Source organism: Anas platyrhynchos, chromosome 15, assembly GCF_047663525.1.
Source record: "Anas platyrhynchos isolate ZD024472 breed Pekin duck chromosome 15, IASCAAS_PekinDuck_T2T, whole genome shotgun sequence".
NCBI classification, from domain to species: Eukaryota; Metazoa; Chordata; class Aves; order Anseriformes; family Anatidae; genus Anas; species Anas platyrhynchos.
Window position 1 is genome coordinate 8118472 of NC_092601.1, and position 13215 is coordinate 8131686.

Here is a 13215-nt window from a genome sequence, read left to right on the forward strand (position 1 = left end):
AAAGACGGAGAGCTTGGCTTAGGGATCAGCTGGCGTGGGGGCAGAGGAAGGCTGGTGGTCAAGGACAGGCGTCTGGAGGATGTAAATATTAAAAGGAAAGTAAAAGAGCACGCTGAAATGGAGCCTGAGCTGATCGGCGAGGAAAAGAGGCCAAAGATCTGCCAGGGCACAGAAGGCGACGATGCCCCAGTGCCGGGAGCGATGCAAAAATCAGCTGGGCAAACCCTCGGGACTCCTCGTAATTGAGAAGTGGGGGGCTCATGTGGTGCAGGAGGCTTCTCCACCTCCAATCCTCTTCCAGATCAAAACCAGAAAGAAAAAAAAATAAAATACCAGGATGCCAGCAGGACAGCGGCTCCCCATGCATTACAAATGCTCGGGTCTCCTCCTCCCCTACATGACCCTGCACTGACAAAACCAGTGCCCACGCGCACACCCCGATGCCCGGCACGTCCCAGTGCCTGGTTTCGGGACCTGTCCCCTGCCTGCCCCGGGTCCCAGCCCGCAGAAATCCCTCCTGCTGCCGGGGAGAACAAAGCGGCTGCGAGCGGCGGTAACGGGGAGGGGAAGGAGACAAAAGCACGGCGCTGCTGGCGAGCCCAGCCGGCCTCCAGACCTTTACACCTCGCTCTCAGCCCCTGGGCACGGACACCCAAGGGCACACCCTGTGCTGGGACCGTGGCACCCTCCCCACGCACCCCCAGGAGCTGCCCCGAGCCCCAGCCCCTCGGACCCAGCAGCTTCCCCTGCCTTCATCTCGGCGAGCCCAAAACGCTGCCGGTTCCACGGCCACGGAGCAAAGCCAGCCTTCACCAACAGCCAACAGGCAACTAACCAAGCAACCCCCTTCCCTGCACACTTTTTCCATGCAGATATCATCAGGCAGAGAGAAAATAATCTCGGGCCGTGTCGTCTTGCAAAGGAAGGAGCCCGACGGCCATTTATTCCGTGGCGTTTAGCTGTTAATTGTTCCAGCCAAGCGATCAGCCAGCACTGAGCTCGTTGGCCTATCAATGCCCCTGGTGTTTCCCTGAGCTCCCCAGCTCCTGGCACCGCGCGCGTGTGGCTCCGTAACCCTCCGGCCCTGCGCGAGTCCCAGATGATTCAGCCGGCTGCGATGACTTGCCGGGCTTAAATTTAGCAGCTTGTGCCACCGCCGCCGCCCCGTGCGCACCTTCCACGCGTCCTCCCCGTGCGGGCGGGCAGCAGGAGGAGGCAGTGGGCTCCTGGTGGCTCCTGGTAGCTCCAGGATGGGAATTCGCTGGCCCCAGCTCCAACTCCTTGGAACAAAACGGGTCAAGAAGCTCCCCACGAACCCCGTCCTTCGTTGCTCCGCACAGCTCCTGGGAGCTCGCAGACCCCACCACCACCCCCGGCTGCTCCTGCAGAGCACCTCCTTGCTTCTGTCCTGGCTCGAGGTGCCGGGCTGTGCTCCCCGGGGTGCCCGCTGCCTTGGCCCAGCAGCATCAGGCCATGGACAGCATCACTGATAGCTCCGGGGGGAGAAATGAGTGGCTGCAAAGGGACAGCCAGCACCAGACCCCCGCTGAGCCAGGGCAGCAGCTTCCAGCAGCACGAAACCTCCCCGGACACCCTGCTCGGTTTGGGACTGACCTTAAGGGCTTCAGACACTCCTCCAGGATATATCTCAAAACCTTTCACAGCTGTGTTTTTGCCCCTTTGTAGCGCCAGCACAATTCCTGCAGCAGCAGAAGCCGAGCGGGCCCAGAGGGCAGCTCTGTGTCCCGAAAGCCACCGCCACATCCCACCGTGCCCCACGGTGGTGACAAAAGGCAGTGACAAGGGGTCCGCGAGCCTGCACGGGGCGCAGGCAGCTCACACCAACGGGAACCCAGCGCCTGCTTCTGCTTCCCCACCTGCAGCAGCTCCGGGGGCTGCAGCAAGGCGAGATAAGATGAGATAAGGCTCCTGACACCGCCTGTTATCACGGCAGGGGGCTGCCAGCACCATGCCCCTCACAGCCCCTCGGTGGGGACCTCCCCAAGAAGTTCCGCAGCCCCTTTTCGCAGCCCCTTTTCGCGGAGGCCTTGCCTTAGAGAGATGCCTCCCGGCTCCTCCCGGGAGAGGTTTTCACCACGAGGAGGAAGAAAAAGCCCCTCTGCCACCCAGCCCTCCTTCACACGTGATAATTTGCTTTGTCATGGCACTTCGGTGCACGCCCGGCAGCTCCGGCTAGAGGAGCAAAGCCCGGCTGCTGGGTGAGTGCACAGCGGCTTCCCGAGGCTGCCTGCACGCCTGAAATAAATCTGTTTTACTCCAGGCTTTGTGGCAGCAGCGGCAGCACGGGCCAAGGTACAGAACCGCCGCGAATCCATCCCCATCCCCGGGCGAGCTGCGGGAGCTCTCTCCATTTTGGGTCACACCAGGCAGCCTCCGATTCCACCGCGGCTGAGCTGCTGCAGGGGAACGCCGGCTCAGCGCGCTGCAAAGCAGCGGGAAGAAGGGGAAAAAAAAGGAAAAAAAATTAAAAAAAAGCATATTGAGGACCATCAGGCCTGCGATAAGCGAGCAGCCCTGTGCCCAGCAGGATTTTGGGGGTGATGGAGGCACCGAGGGCTGCACCCGGGTGCTTTATTCCTGTGGGATGAGGATGGGAGGTGCTGGCTCCCTGCAGCACGGGGGGGCCCAGCGGGGTCGCCGGCTTCTCCCGGTCCTCTCCGTGCCCACCGGGGTGGCAGTGAGGTGGGCGCTGCCTTCGCTGCCCCCCGGAGCTCCTCGAGGACCGGCCGCGGCCACCCCACACCTCGCGGGGCCTCGAGCGAGGTGTCAAGGGAGGCCGGGACCCCGCAGGCGGCCCCCATTTTGGGGGGACCTCCCCGGCCCCGGGAGCGCCCCGGCCTCACCTGCTCGGCCCCGTAGGCCGTGGCGAACTGCACGAACTCCTCCACCCGCACGAAGCCGTCGCCGTCGCGGTCGAGGGCGTCGAAGACGGGGCGGAGGCGGGGAGAGGCCTCGGGGCTGCCCCCCGGGCACTGCTCCGGGGCTGCCCACGGCAGAGCCCCCCCGGTGGGCTCAGGCGCCCAGGGGGCTGCTCCCGGCTCCGCTTCTGGGTCCGGCTCCGGTTCCAGCTCCAGTTCTGGTTCTGGCTCCGGTTCTGGATCTGGTTCTAGATCTGGTTCTGGATCCGGTTCCGCTCCTGGTTCTGGTTCCAGTTCTGGCTCCGGTTCCAGCTCAGGTTCTGGCTCCGATTCCGGCTCCAATTCTGGTTCTGGCTCCGGTTCCACTCCCGGTTCTGGTTCCAGCTCCGATTCCGGTTCCAGCCCCGGCTCCGGCTCGGGCTCGTCCCCCCGCAGCCCGGGGCGGTCCCGGCCCCCCGTTGGCGGCTCCATGCTCACCCCGCGGCCGCCTCCGCCCGGCTGCTGCCTGCCCCTGCCCCTGCCCCTGCCCCTGCCCCTGCCCCTGCCCGTGCCCGGCGGCTCCCCACAGCTCGGCCATGCCCCGCGGCCATCGCCCCCCTCACATCGCGGCCGGGAGCTCCGCGCTGCCGGCGGCTCCTCCCGCTCCCGGCTTTGTGCGAGGCGGCTCCGGGTCCCCCCCTCCCCGCCCTCCCCGGGGCGGCTCCGCTCGCTCCGGGCCCGGCCCGGCCCCGCCCCGCCTCCGTGCGCCCGCCCGCGCCGCCGCAGCCGGGGCAGGCGGCGGAGAACCGCGGGATTTCTCGCAGCGCCGCAGCGGCCGGCCGGGCGGTGACGTCACCCGGTGGTTTCGCGTCCCCGCCCGCCCCGGTTCCCGGCCGGCCTTAAAGGGGCCGCGCGCGCGCACGTGGGGCTGCAGCACGATGCCCGGCACCAAATCGGCCTTTTTTCGCCCCAAAAGCTCAGCCCAGCTCCCTCGGACAGGAGGCAAGAGGAGGAGTGTGAGCAGCACCCGGCAGCTGGAGAGGGCTGGGATAAACCTAGGGCTGGGAGAAAGGATTTGGGTTAAAAACCACCAAAACCCCAAAATCCTAAATCCCAAAACCCCAAAGGGCAGTGGGGCACCCCCGGGGCCACCCGCTGCCTGCTCGGGGGGATCCCCAGCACGGCGCAACCCCCGGGGGTGCACAGAGGAGGAGAAGGCAGGGCTCCGCAGAGAAATCCTTTATTGGGGGTTTAGGGGAAGGAGCAACCCGCTCGCAGCCCAGCTCCGGGACAGCCCCACAGGGCTTGGGGCGACCCCAAACCCGCTGGGATTCGCTCCCAGTGTGCCCCCAGGAGCGCCGAGGCTGAGCCCGTGCCCCCAGCAGCACCCCCGCTGCTCGCTGCCACCCCGAGACATCGCGGGGCAGCAGCGTTGGGTCTGGTTCTGTCCGTGGGTCGGTCCCAGGCTGTCCGTCAGGGATTTGGGTTCGCTCCCGCAGCCCAGAAATCTGCAAGAGAACCAGGAGGTTGGGAGGACAGCAGGAGGAGGCGGGTGGGAGAGCCCCCTCCCCAAAAAAAAAACAACCCTGGTCCCCAGCAAGGAAGAAAGGGGCTGCCAGGAGCCGAGCCTGCTGGTGGGGCACAGCCGAGCGCTGTCCTGCTTCGGGGGACACCTGGAGGCCCCCAAAAGAGCATCCCCCAGCAGGAAGAAAAGACACCACATCACCCCCAGGCTCAGAGGGGAAAAAACAGCAATTTTTGTCCTCCCCCAGGCTCCTCACGCTGCGTGGCAGCTCACAGCCCCGGGCCTGGCATCTCCTGCGGTCCTGGTGCTGGGTTGCTCGAGCCCAGCACCCCCAGTTTGAGCCCAGCACCCCCAGCCTGCACGGCAGCAGCCTCAGCAGGAGCAGAGCCCGGCACAACAGGACCGAGGCAGGTGAAAAAGGCAGCAGGATGCCCGCCAGTGCGGCAGCCCTGCCTCTGCGCCACGGGGCAAGAGGGTTTTTGTGCCAGGAGCCCTGCCCTAATCCCAGCGAGGGGGAAAGGCACGTCACCTAGAGCTTAGCAGAGGATGAAGCAATACCCAGCAAGGCGGGGAAGTCGTTGGCAGAGGTGAGCCAGCTCCCGCCGTCCACCACCAGGGTGGTGCCCGTCACGTAGGAGGAGAGGGGGCTCGCCAGGTACAGGGCGCTGTGGGCGATCTCCGTCTTGTTCCCCGCGCGGTGAAGGGGGATGGTGTCAAACCGCCTGGATTCTTCGGCAAATTTCCCACCTGAGCGATGGGAAAAAGGGGTCAGCCACACGCACGGGACCTCTCGTCCGTCCCTGCTCGATCTGGCAGCCCCGCGAGCTGCGTGGCCGTGGCGCTCCCCTCGCGGGCAGAGGCAGCAGCCCCGGGGCCTTACCCAGGCGGCGGAAGCCCTCGGTGCCCGTGATGGGGCCCGGCGCCAGGCTGTTGACTCGGATGTTATTGGGACCCCACTCCACAGCAAGGTGACGGGTCATGGCGTCTGGAAAGAGCACAAGAGGGATGAGGCACGGAGAACAAAGCCATTCCCGCAGCTGTCGTGGGGACAAAAAGCCAGGGAGACCGGCCAAGAGCAAAGGGCCCTGGAAGAACACGCCCAGGTGAGAGAAGAGCCTCACCCCAAACCCAAACCCATCAGCCCTGCAAGCACCCACACCGCTTCTTATCCACCCCCCCAAAGAGATTTTCCCACCCCGATATCCAGGGAGAAGCAGCTTCCTTCCTGGCCCCAGGCAGCTTTGCAGAGCCCCAGCGGGGAGGTTCAGGTACCTATAGCGGCCTTGGCAGTGCCGGCGTGCACCTGGAGAGCCTGCCCTCGGTAGCCCAGGGTGGCCGTGATGTTAATGATGACCCCGCCGTGGTCCTGGGGAGGGAAAGAAGATGTGGTGTTAGCCAGGGAGCAGCACAGGGGGCTCGGAGGGCGGGCACAGCCACCTCCGTGCTGCTAACACACCCCTGGGCCTCACTGGGAGGTCGGAGGTGCAGGTGACAGCCAGGGGAAAGGAGGGGCAGCAATTTTCCTTCTTCCCGGGCAGGGGGCAGAGCACAGGAAGGTGCTGCTCAAGTCAAAACCCCGTGGCTGGGGACTGGCAGGATCAGGAGCACGGCTCCTGCTTCCCGCACGGGGGCTGCAGTCCCCAAAAGGGAGCGGGATTTGAGCAGGGTGGGTTTGAGGACGGTGCAGCCCTGCATGTACAGAGCCTGGTGCGCTTCCCTGAGCACCTCCCAAGTGGGTTTGTGCAACTTCCCCGCTTACCTGAAGCCACTTACCCGGAAATATTTCTCGAAGAGGACTTTGGAGGTGTTGAAGGTGCCCAGCGTGTCGATATCCATCACGGTTTTGAAGGCGTTGAAGGACAGGGAGCTGGCTGGGCACAGGAAGTTCCCCGCAGCACCTAGGAACAAGGCGGGGGCTCGGTCAGCACGGGGCCAGGAAACATTGGGCAGCTCGGGGACTTCTGGGGGTGCAGTGCTCTGGGAACATCCCCTCTGTGCCTCGCACCGTCACTGCTTGGCTGCTCCCAGAGCACAGCAGTAAGGCAGAGGCAGCAGACGCAGCCCACGTGCAGAACACCCTCCCTGGCATGTTCTGTGCCAGCCTTCCCCTCCCCAGCCCCGGCAGCTCACCATTAACCAGGATGTCGATGCGCTTGAACTCTCTCAGCGCCTCGTCCACCGCGGCCACGATGGTTTGAGGCTGCCTGACGTCTACGGCCAGGGGCAGGCATTGCTGCCCCGTGGCTGCCACCAGCTTTTTTGAGGCCTGGAAGGAAGGAGAAGTGTGATTCTTTCTCTACTCTTCAGAGAGGGTCAGACCCAGCCCTCGCAGTGCACAGCAAATACGTGCACTGCCCACACGGACACGTGCCACATCCCCTCCTAGAACTGGCTGCACCCCACCAGCCAGCACAGCCAGCGTGTTTAGAACAAAAAAACACAACCCTGGGGCAGGGGAGAGCCCTGCCCCAGTGCAGGGAAGCCGGGGGAGCCAGGGAAAGCTCCTGCATGTTTTGCCCCACGACTCACTAAGCCCAGCAACCTCCTCGGTGATTGCACACAGCACGTCCCGAGCAAGATCTCTGCAGGGCAAGTACAAAGGTCGGACCCCAGCAGGGTTCTGACAAAAGCAACCTTTAGATCCAAAACATCGGGAGGTAAAAGGGCAAATGCTGACCAGCAGGCACTGGGGGCTCTCCCCCCGAGGCAGAAGGGGCAGCTCTGTCGCCCAGCAGCTGCCCGGAGCCCCTCCTGCCAGGGGCTCGCCTCTCCCCAGCAGCCCAGGACGTGGAGCACGGGGTAGGACTCAGCCAGAGCCCCGCACAACACCCAGCAACATCCTCAGTGCCTGCATGGCCTCGTTGGGCTGTTCTCCAAGAAGTTTAGAGCCCCAGCTGCCAAGCACACCCACCGAGGGTCAAGACCCTGGGAAAGCGGTCCCTGTGCGCTCAGCAGGCTCCGTTCCCTCAGCACTGAAGTTTCCGAGCTCTGCAGCTTGTTTTCTGGCATACGAGCATGAGGGGATGTGGACCCGGGTGGGTCTGTGGGGTCTGCGGCTCTCCCTGTGCCCTGCACTCACCTCCGACACCCGCTGCAGGCTCCTGCTGGCGATGACAGTGCGGCAGCCGTGTCTGGAACAGAAGGGAGAGGTGGCTGGGGGAGGTCGGGGGAGTAAAGAGGGGGTCAGGGGACACGAGGGGTGTCAAGGGGCTAAAGGGGGGGGTCAGGAGACTAAAGGGGGGCAGTCAGGGGACTAAAGGGGGGGTCGGGGGACACGAGGGGGAGTCAGGGGAGTTAACAGGAGGTCAGGGGGCTAAAGGGGGGGGGTCAGGGGATACAAAGGGGGGCATCAGGGGGCTAAAGGGGGGGATCAGGGAACACGAGGGGGAGTCAGGGGACTTAACAGGAGGTCAGGGGGCTAAAGGGGGCATCAAGGGGCTAAAGGGGGGGGTCAAGGGACTAAAGGGGGGGTCAAGGGACTAAAGGGGGGGGTCGGGAGACACAAGGGGGGGGATCGGGGGGATAAAGGGCGGTGATCAGGGGACACAAGGGGGGGGGTCAGGCGACTAAAGGGGGGTGTCCAGGGATACAGGGTGTGCCAGGGGGCACAAGGCGGGGGTCTCGCGGCGACCTCACCTCATGAAGATCTCTGCGATGCGGAAGCCGATGCCGGAGCCGCCGCCGGTGATGAAGGCCACCTGGCCCCTACAAGGGGGGGGGGAACACGGAGCGGGGCGGGGGGGTCAGAGCCGTGCCCCGGGGCCGCCCCCGGCCCGCCGGGCGCTCACTCACGCCAGGATGTCGGGGCTGCAGAGGTGCCGGTACTCCCGCAGGCACTCGTCGGCCTCCACGTCCCCCGGCGGCCGGGAGGCGGCGGCGCCCTGCGCCATGGCGGCCCCTCACGGCCCCTCACCGCCCCGCTCTGCCCCCCCCGCCCCGCGGCCTGCCGGGAGATGTAGTCCTCTCCCGCCGCAAAGCCTGATGGGAGTTGTAGTTCCGGGGGTTGTAGTTCAGTGCGCAGCGGGTGTGGGGTGGGCGGCTCCCCGCGGGGCATGCCGGGAGTTGTAGTTTTTGCCTTGTCACCGCCCGCCCGTCCCGGCCTCGGCGCATGCGCCCTCGGGCGGGCGTCGCCTGGCAACGGAGCGGGGCTGGAGCCGGGGCCCACAGCGCCGCCCAGTGCTCCCAGTGCCCCTGTCCCAGTGCTCCCAGTGCCTCCCAGTGACAGCCCGGCCCCTCCCAGTGCCATCCCAGTGCCTCTCAGAGTCCCCGCTCCCACCCTCCCAGTCCCCTCCAGTCCCTCCCAGTTCCCCGCTGAGCCTCACGCTGTCCCCAGTGCCCCCAGTGCCCCCCCAGTACAGTCCCAGTAACCTCCAGAGCCGTCCCAGTGCCGTGTTCCTACACCCCAGTGTCACCCCACTGCCTCCCGGTGACACCTCAGCGCCACCCGTTGCCACCAGAGCCACCCAGCACTTCTTGGCAGCATCTCAGCACCTCCCAGAGCTTCCCACTAACGCCCAGTGACTTCCAGTGCCCTCCCAGTGCTGGCCACTGCTACCCCACTGCCATTCAGCACCCCATGGGGTCATCCCGGTGCCCCCCAGAGCTTCCCCGTGACACCCCCGTGCCCCATGACAGAATTGACAAGAGCAGAGCCGTACTGGAGGCACTGGGTTTTAATGGGATGGGGATGGGGGGGAGGTGGCATCCTGGTGGCCGTCCCTAGGGCCCGTAGGTGTAGTCACGGTCGCTGCTCTCCCAGGCCACCAGCTCGTCCCGCTGGAACCAGAAGCCGATCTCCCGCAGCGCCGTCTCCACCGAGTCACTGGCGTGCACCACGTTCCTGCGTGGGGACGGGGACGGGGACGTGGCCGCGGGGGTCCCGCACCGTCCCCGTCCCCACACGCCCCCCCCTTACCTGCTGACGTGCATGCTGAAATCCCCCCGGATGGTCCCCGCCGCCGCCTGTGCCGAGTTGGTGTCCCCCACCATGGCCCGCGTGGAGCGCACCACGTTGTAGCCCTCCCACACCTGCGGGACGGGGGACGCCTCAGCTCCACGGCCCCAAAAAGGCTGAGGGGGGGGACGAGGGCTGGGTGCTCACCATGGCCACCAGCGGCCCCGAGGTCATGTAGGAGAGGAGCGCGGGGTAGAAGGGCTTCTGCCGCAGCTGCTGGTAGTGCTTGTCCAGGAGGCCCCGGTCCGCCTGGCAGCACCGCGGGGTGACGGCGGGGACACCCAGGGGGTGCCGCCCGCGTCCATCCCCATGGTTTGGGGTCCCCCGTGGGGGCACAGCGTAAGGACGGGTACCTGGAGCAGCTTCATGGCCACCAGCTTGAACCCGCGCCGCTCGAAGCGCCGGATGACATCGCCCACCAGCCGCCGCTGCACCGCGTCCGGCTTCACCAGCACCAGCGTCTGCTCCCGCAGCTCCGGGGGGGCTACGGGGGGCACGGGGACGCTGAGCCACGGCCACCCCACTGCTCCCACAAACCCAGCCTCGTCCCCTTTCCTATCCCTGTGGGCCCTGCGATGTCCCCTCCACCAGCAGTGCCCAGGTGGATACAACCACGAGCCCAAGGGACGTGCAGCGATGCCGTGATCAGCACCGGGGACACGTCCAGCACCGCATGGTCCCAGTGTGGGATGGGTTCACCCCAGGATCAGCTGGTGGCAGTGACTGGCATGGTTGTCACCGTCACCCCCAGCCCATGCCGGAGCCATGCAGCAGGGGAAAGCGTTGGCAGGAGCAGGATGAGGAGGGCACGAGGCTGCCGGGGCAGCGAGCATCCCACTGCAGCGAGGCAGGAGCCAGGAAAGCAAAGGGGATGCGAAGCCAAACGAGCCCCAGGGTTATAGGGGACACCCCATGCCTGTCCCCCAAGGGCAGGGCAGGACAGCCCCGAGCTGGCCCTGGGGACACCGGGGGAGCCACCGCCAGCCCCAGGCTCAGCACCCAGGGGTCCCCAGCACCAAGCCGGGGGGCATGGGGAGGGGATGGGGTCCCCGGGGACAGGGTGGGGAAGGGACGGGGTGGCTGGGGGGGAAAGGGACGGGGTCGGGGGTCCTGGGGCTGGTTGGGGCCGGGTCTCACCGGAGCCGTAGCAGCGGGGGGGCCCGAGGGAGAGGCCGAGCTGCCCCCGCAGCAGGCCCCGGGCCAGGCAGCGCCCCAGGGAGCCCATGGCCGGGGCGGGAGGCTCGGAGTTGGCCTCGGCAGCCCGGCTGGAGGCTTTAAACACCCGGCAGGGGCCGGCTCGGCCCTCCCGGCCCTCCCCTTAAAGCAGCCGCCGCAGGGAGCCCCCCCCTCGGAGGGGCCCTGCCCTGGGACCTGCAGGGAGCAGAGGCACCAAGCGAGGGTCTCAGGAGAGCTGCAAAGGCTGGGGCAGCCCCCAGCACACACTGGGGGGGGCTGGCACAGAGGAAGGAGATGCTTTGGGTAAGGTTAATGCAGATACCCGCAGACATTTACTGTGATATTTACTCAGCGAGCACCCAACACACAGGGCCGGGTGCTCCCCTGCCACCCCACGTACCCAGGCGCAAGGCGTTGGTGTCCTCCTGCTCCTCACCCTGGGGAACGGGGCCATGAGACAGCACAGCTGGATGCCAGCCCCACAGCCTTTGGGACACACGGGGACAGCAGCAGCTCCTCAGCACCTCGGTAAAGCAGGGACAGCTGGAAGGGAGCTGAGGGGACAGGGGATCCACCTCTCACTGAACCTCAACCCCAGCGTGCTGCTAGAGGCAAGGAGGGGGCGTTTTTGTCTTTATCCACAGACCAGTGTGGAATTTAGACTAAGCACTTAAGGTGACCAGCAGAGGAGCAGCAGTTTTTAGCAGAGGGGCTCGCAGGTTCCAACCTGGGCTTTGGCTCCCTTCCAGCTGCTGCCCTTGATCAGTTGGCCAGTTGGGGAAAAACACGCACTTTCACCCTCTGTCAGCAAACAGCCACGATCCAAAAGGTTTTGCAAGAAAGAAGCAGCAGCCCAGAGCACCGTGCTGGGAGCAGAGCGAAGCCCCCGCTGCCCCTTCCCACCGCAGCCCCAGCTTGCAGCAGGGACCTACAGGGACTGCAGGAACACCCGAACCCACAGAGCTCCAGCAGGACAAGCAGCAGCCATGCCCTCCCCAAGTTTCTCCACAAGAGGACTTTCAGCAGCAGTGAGAGGATGCCCAAAACCTCTCTGGGACTGTAGCAGCACTGCAGGCCTCAGTTAACCTCACTGGGCTGCTCTTCACACCCCCCTTGAGGACTTCTGCAGACGTTCACAGCCTCCTGTTACAGGGTCTGGGATTTGGTTCACCTGCATCTTCCCAGCCGCTCACTGCAGGGTACAAAACCCACAAACAAACCAGCCCCAGTGCATGGCTCCAACTGTACACAGGTTATCCAAACATCTCCCAACAGCCAACGTGGGCATTGCAAAATGGTTTTAACAGAACTAAAGGAACTGTGGAGCGAGTGCTCCCCATGCTTCGCCTCCCCCCCGAGCCCTTCCAGCTGCCCACACGCGGCCATCTCACTTCCTGTCCACGTCTGTGAACGTTTTGGGGAGAAAACACACTGATCTGAACAACTGCACAAGGACAGGAGCTATTCCCACCACGCAACCCTGGCTGAACCTGCCCTTGGAGCTGCAAAGAAAAAACAGCGGAGGAGTAAAACCATTTTAATGCTCTGCTCTGGCTACCTGAGAGCACCACAGGGACAAGTGGCTCCCAGCTGCATGATCAGAGACTTCACAAGCCCCACGAATTCCAGTCCAGTTTGAATGGGGACTGGGATTTTAGCCTTATGCTCCAGTGCCAGGTCACTGGCCAGTGGCTGGCCTTCAGCTCAGGTGTCCTGCGACACAACCCTCCTGGCATCAGGAGATTTTCTTCCTGCAGGCAGCTCTTGAGCTTTTTTTTTTTTTCTTGAGCAGGATTTTCTTCCTGCGTGAGTCCTCTGGCTCCACCGCAGGTAGGGGCTGCAGATCCCTGCCTGCAGCATGAAACATGCCTTGCTGCAGAAGGGCTCGGTAGCAGGCCTGCCTGGAAATTGAAATAAATTAGGAGTTACTTAAAACAACAAAGTAAGCACTTTATTTCCATTAAGCATGTTGTTTTAGTATCACAATGGAATGATGAGAAAACGTTTAAAAAAAACAAAATGTCTCTAATCCCCACAAACAGCAGGGAGGTTTTCAAGGCAATTTAAAAAACAAAGGGAGTGACAGAAGTGCCAAAACAGTCCCAACATCACAAGTCTCCTCCTCCGAGAGCTGGGCAGGGGCAGGAAGGTGGAATGACACGAAGGTACGAATGTCTGAAGTAGTCTTTGGCGCTTCTGCCTCATGATTGATACGCACAAGATCTCTCAAGACAACTCCACAGATATCTCCAGACGCAACAAAGTGCTACGTTAGTCGAACAAAACCCCGGCGAGAGGACTCTCCGTACAGCTGAGATGCCCTGCGGTTGGGCGTTAAGACACATCCTGCAGACAGTGCTGACTCCAGCTGGGGGCCTTTGGGCTGGGAGGGAAGGAGGAAGCGTGGTGCATGAATCCAAGAAGATGTGCCCACCTGCAAGACACCGTGTCCTGCAGTACTGACAAAACCAGGGAGGAGAGAAGGTGGTGGCAAAACGAAACACGGATCCGTTCCCTACAGTGATCAAAACACGAGTCCAGTGCAGTAACTATAGTTTCACAGTTCCAGGGGGCAAACTGTCATTGCAGAGTCTGTAGTAGCGCAGGTCATTCACCAGTCTGTGCACATTCTGGGTAAACGACGGCAGATCCTGGAAGAGATCAAACAGCACGTTGTAATGCAACAACAACTGTACCCACGA

General features: G+C 64.0%; 4 protein-coding genes and 1 long non-coding RNA gene across 10 annotated transcripts in view; all 5 read right to left on the reverse strand.

Annotated features, from left to right (window-relative positions):
* The window catches only part of RAB11FIP3 (RAB11 family interacting protein 3), a 61765-nt gene extending 58214 nt beyond the window's left edge, over positions 1-3551 (reverse strand). The window contains exon 1 of one of the 2 annotated variants that reach the window (XM_027469384.3): positions 2865-3551. In XM_027469384.3, coding sequence (XP_027325185.3) covers positions 2865-3350 — 486 coding nt within the window. In that variant the 5' untranslated portion in view covers positions 3351-3551. The remainder of the gene's footprint in view (positions 1-2864) is intronic. The other variant, XM_072023637.1, reaches the window with a different exon arrangement.
* LOC113845287 (uncharacterized) lies at positions 910-2858 on the reverse strand. Its single transcript, XR_003500757.3, has 2 exons — positions 1175-2858; positions 910-1084 (listed from the first exon to the last, which is right to left on the reverse strand). It is a non-coding gene; the product is annotated as an uncharacterized lncRNA (long non-coding RNA).
* A 531-nt stretch (positions 3552-4082) lies between the features above and the next one.
* On the reverse strand, positions 4083-8334 carry DECR2 (2,4-dienoyl-CoA reductase 2). 2 transcript variants are annotated; one of them, XM_038187153.2, is made up of 9 exons: positions 8176-8334; positions 8020-8088; positions 7463-7514; positions 6514-6649; positions 6157-6281; positions 5656-5749; positions 5264-5368; positions 4942-5130; positions 4083-4366 (listed from the first exon to the last, which is right to left on the reverse strand). In XM_038187153.2, exons 1-9 carry the CDS (start codon positions 8271-8273, stop codon positions 4332-4334), a joined length of 903 nt encoding a protein of 300 aa, XP_038043081.1. In that variant the 5' UTR covers positions 8274-8334; the 3' UTR covers positions 4083-4331. The 2 variants fall into 2 exon arrangements, with proteins under 2 accessions (XP_038043081.1, XP_038043082.1); XM_038187154.2 differs by having other exon boundaries at positions 4913-5130; positions 8176-8333.
* A 707-nt stretch (positions 8335-9041) lies between these two features.
* Positions 9042-10634, reverse strand: LOC113845282 (nucleoside diphosphate kinase, mitochondrial). Its single transcript, XM_038187159.2, has 5 exons — positions 10475-10634; positions 9691-9821; positions 9485-9586; positions 9299-9411; positions 9042-9223 (listed from the first exon to the last, which is right to left on the reverse strand). The coding sequence occupies exons 1-5, from the start codon at positions 10560-10562 to the stop codon at positions 9103-9105; spliced, it is 555 nt and encodes a 184-aa protein (XP_038043087.2). The 5' UTR covers positions 10563-10634; the 3' UTR covers positions 9042-9102.
* A 1808-nt stretch (positions 10635-12442) lies between these two features.
* Positions 12443-13215, reverse strand: part of XPO6 (exportin 6) — a 52123-nt gene continuing 51350 nt past the window's right edge. For all 4 annotated transcript variants that reach the window (XM_027469380.3, XM_027469379.3, XM_027469378.3 and 1 more), the window contains one exon: positions 12443-13164. In XM_027469380.3, coding sequence (XP_027325181.1) covers positions 13063-13164 — 102 coding nt within the window. In that variant the 3' untranslated portion in view covers positions 12443-13062. The remainder of the gene's footprint in view (positions 13165-13215) is intronic.

Excerpts from the sequence above, each read along its gene's own strand:
- DECR2 (XM_038187153.2), bottom strand. The coding sequence starts at position 8,273 with ATGGCGCAGGGCGCCGCCGCCTCCCGGCCGCCGGGGGACGTGGAGGCC. Across the intron at positions 6,282-6,513 it reads CATCGACATCCTGGTTAATG|GTGCTGCGGGGAACTTCCTG; the intron begins GTGAGCTGCCGG and ends CCTTGTTCCTAG. Across the intron at positions 5,131-5,263 it reads CGAGGGCTTCCGCCGCCTGG|GTGGGAAATTTGCCGAAGAA; the intron begins GTAAGGCCCCGG and ends CCCATCGCTCAG.
- LOC113845282 (XM_038187159.2), bottom strand. The coding sequence starts at position 10,562 with ATGGGCTCCCTGGGGCGCTGCCTGGCCCGGGGCCTGCTGCGGGGGCAG. Across the intron at positions 9,587-9,690 it reads TGGCCATGAAGCTGCTCCAG|GCGGACCGGGGCCTCCTGGA; the intron begins GTACCCGTCCTT and ends CGGTGCTGCCAG. Across the intron at positions 9,412-9,484 it reads CGGGGCCGCTGGTGGCCATG|GTGTGGGAGGGCTACAACGT; the intron begins GTGAGCACCCAG and ends CCCGTCCCGCAG.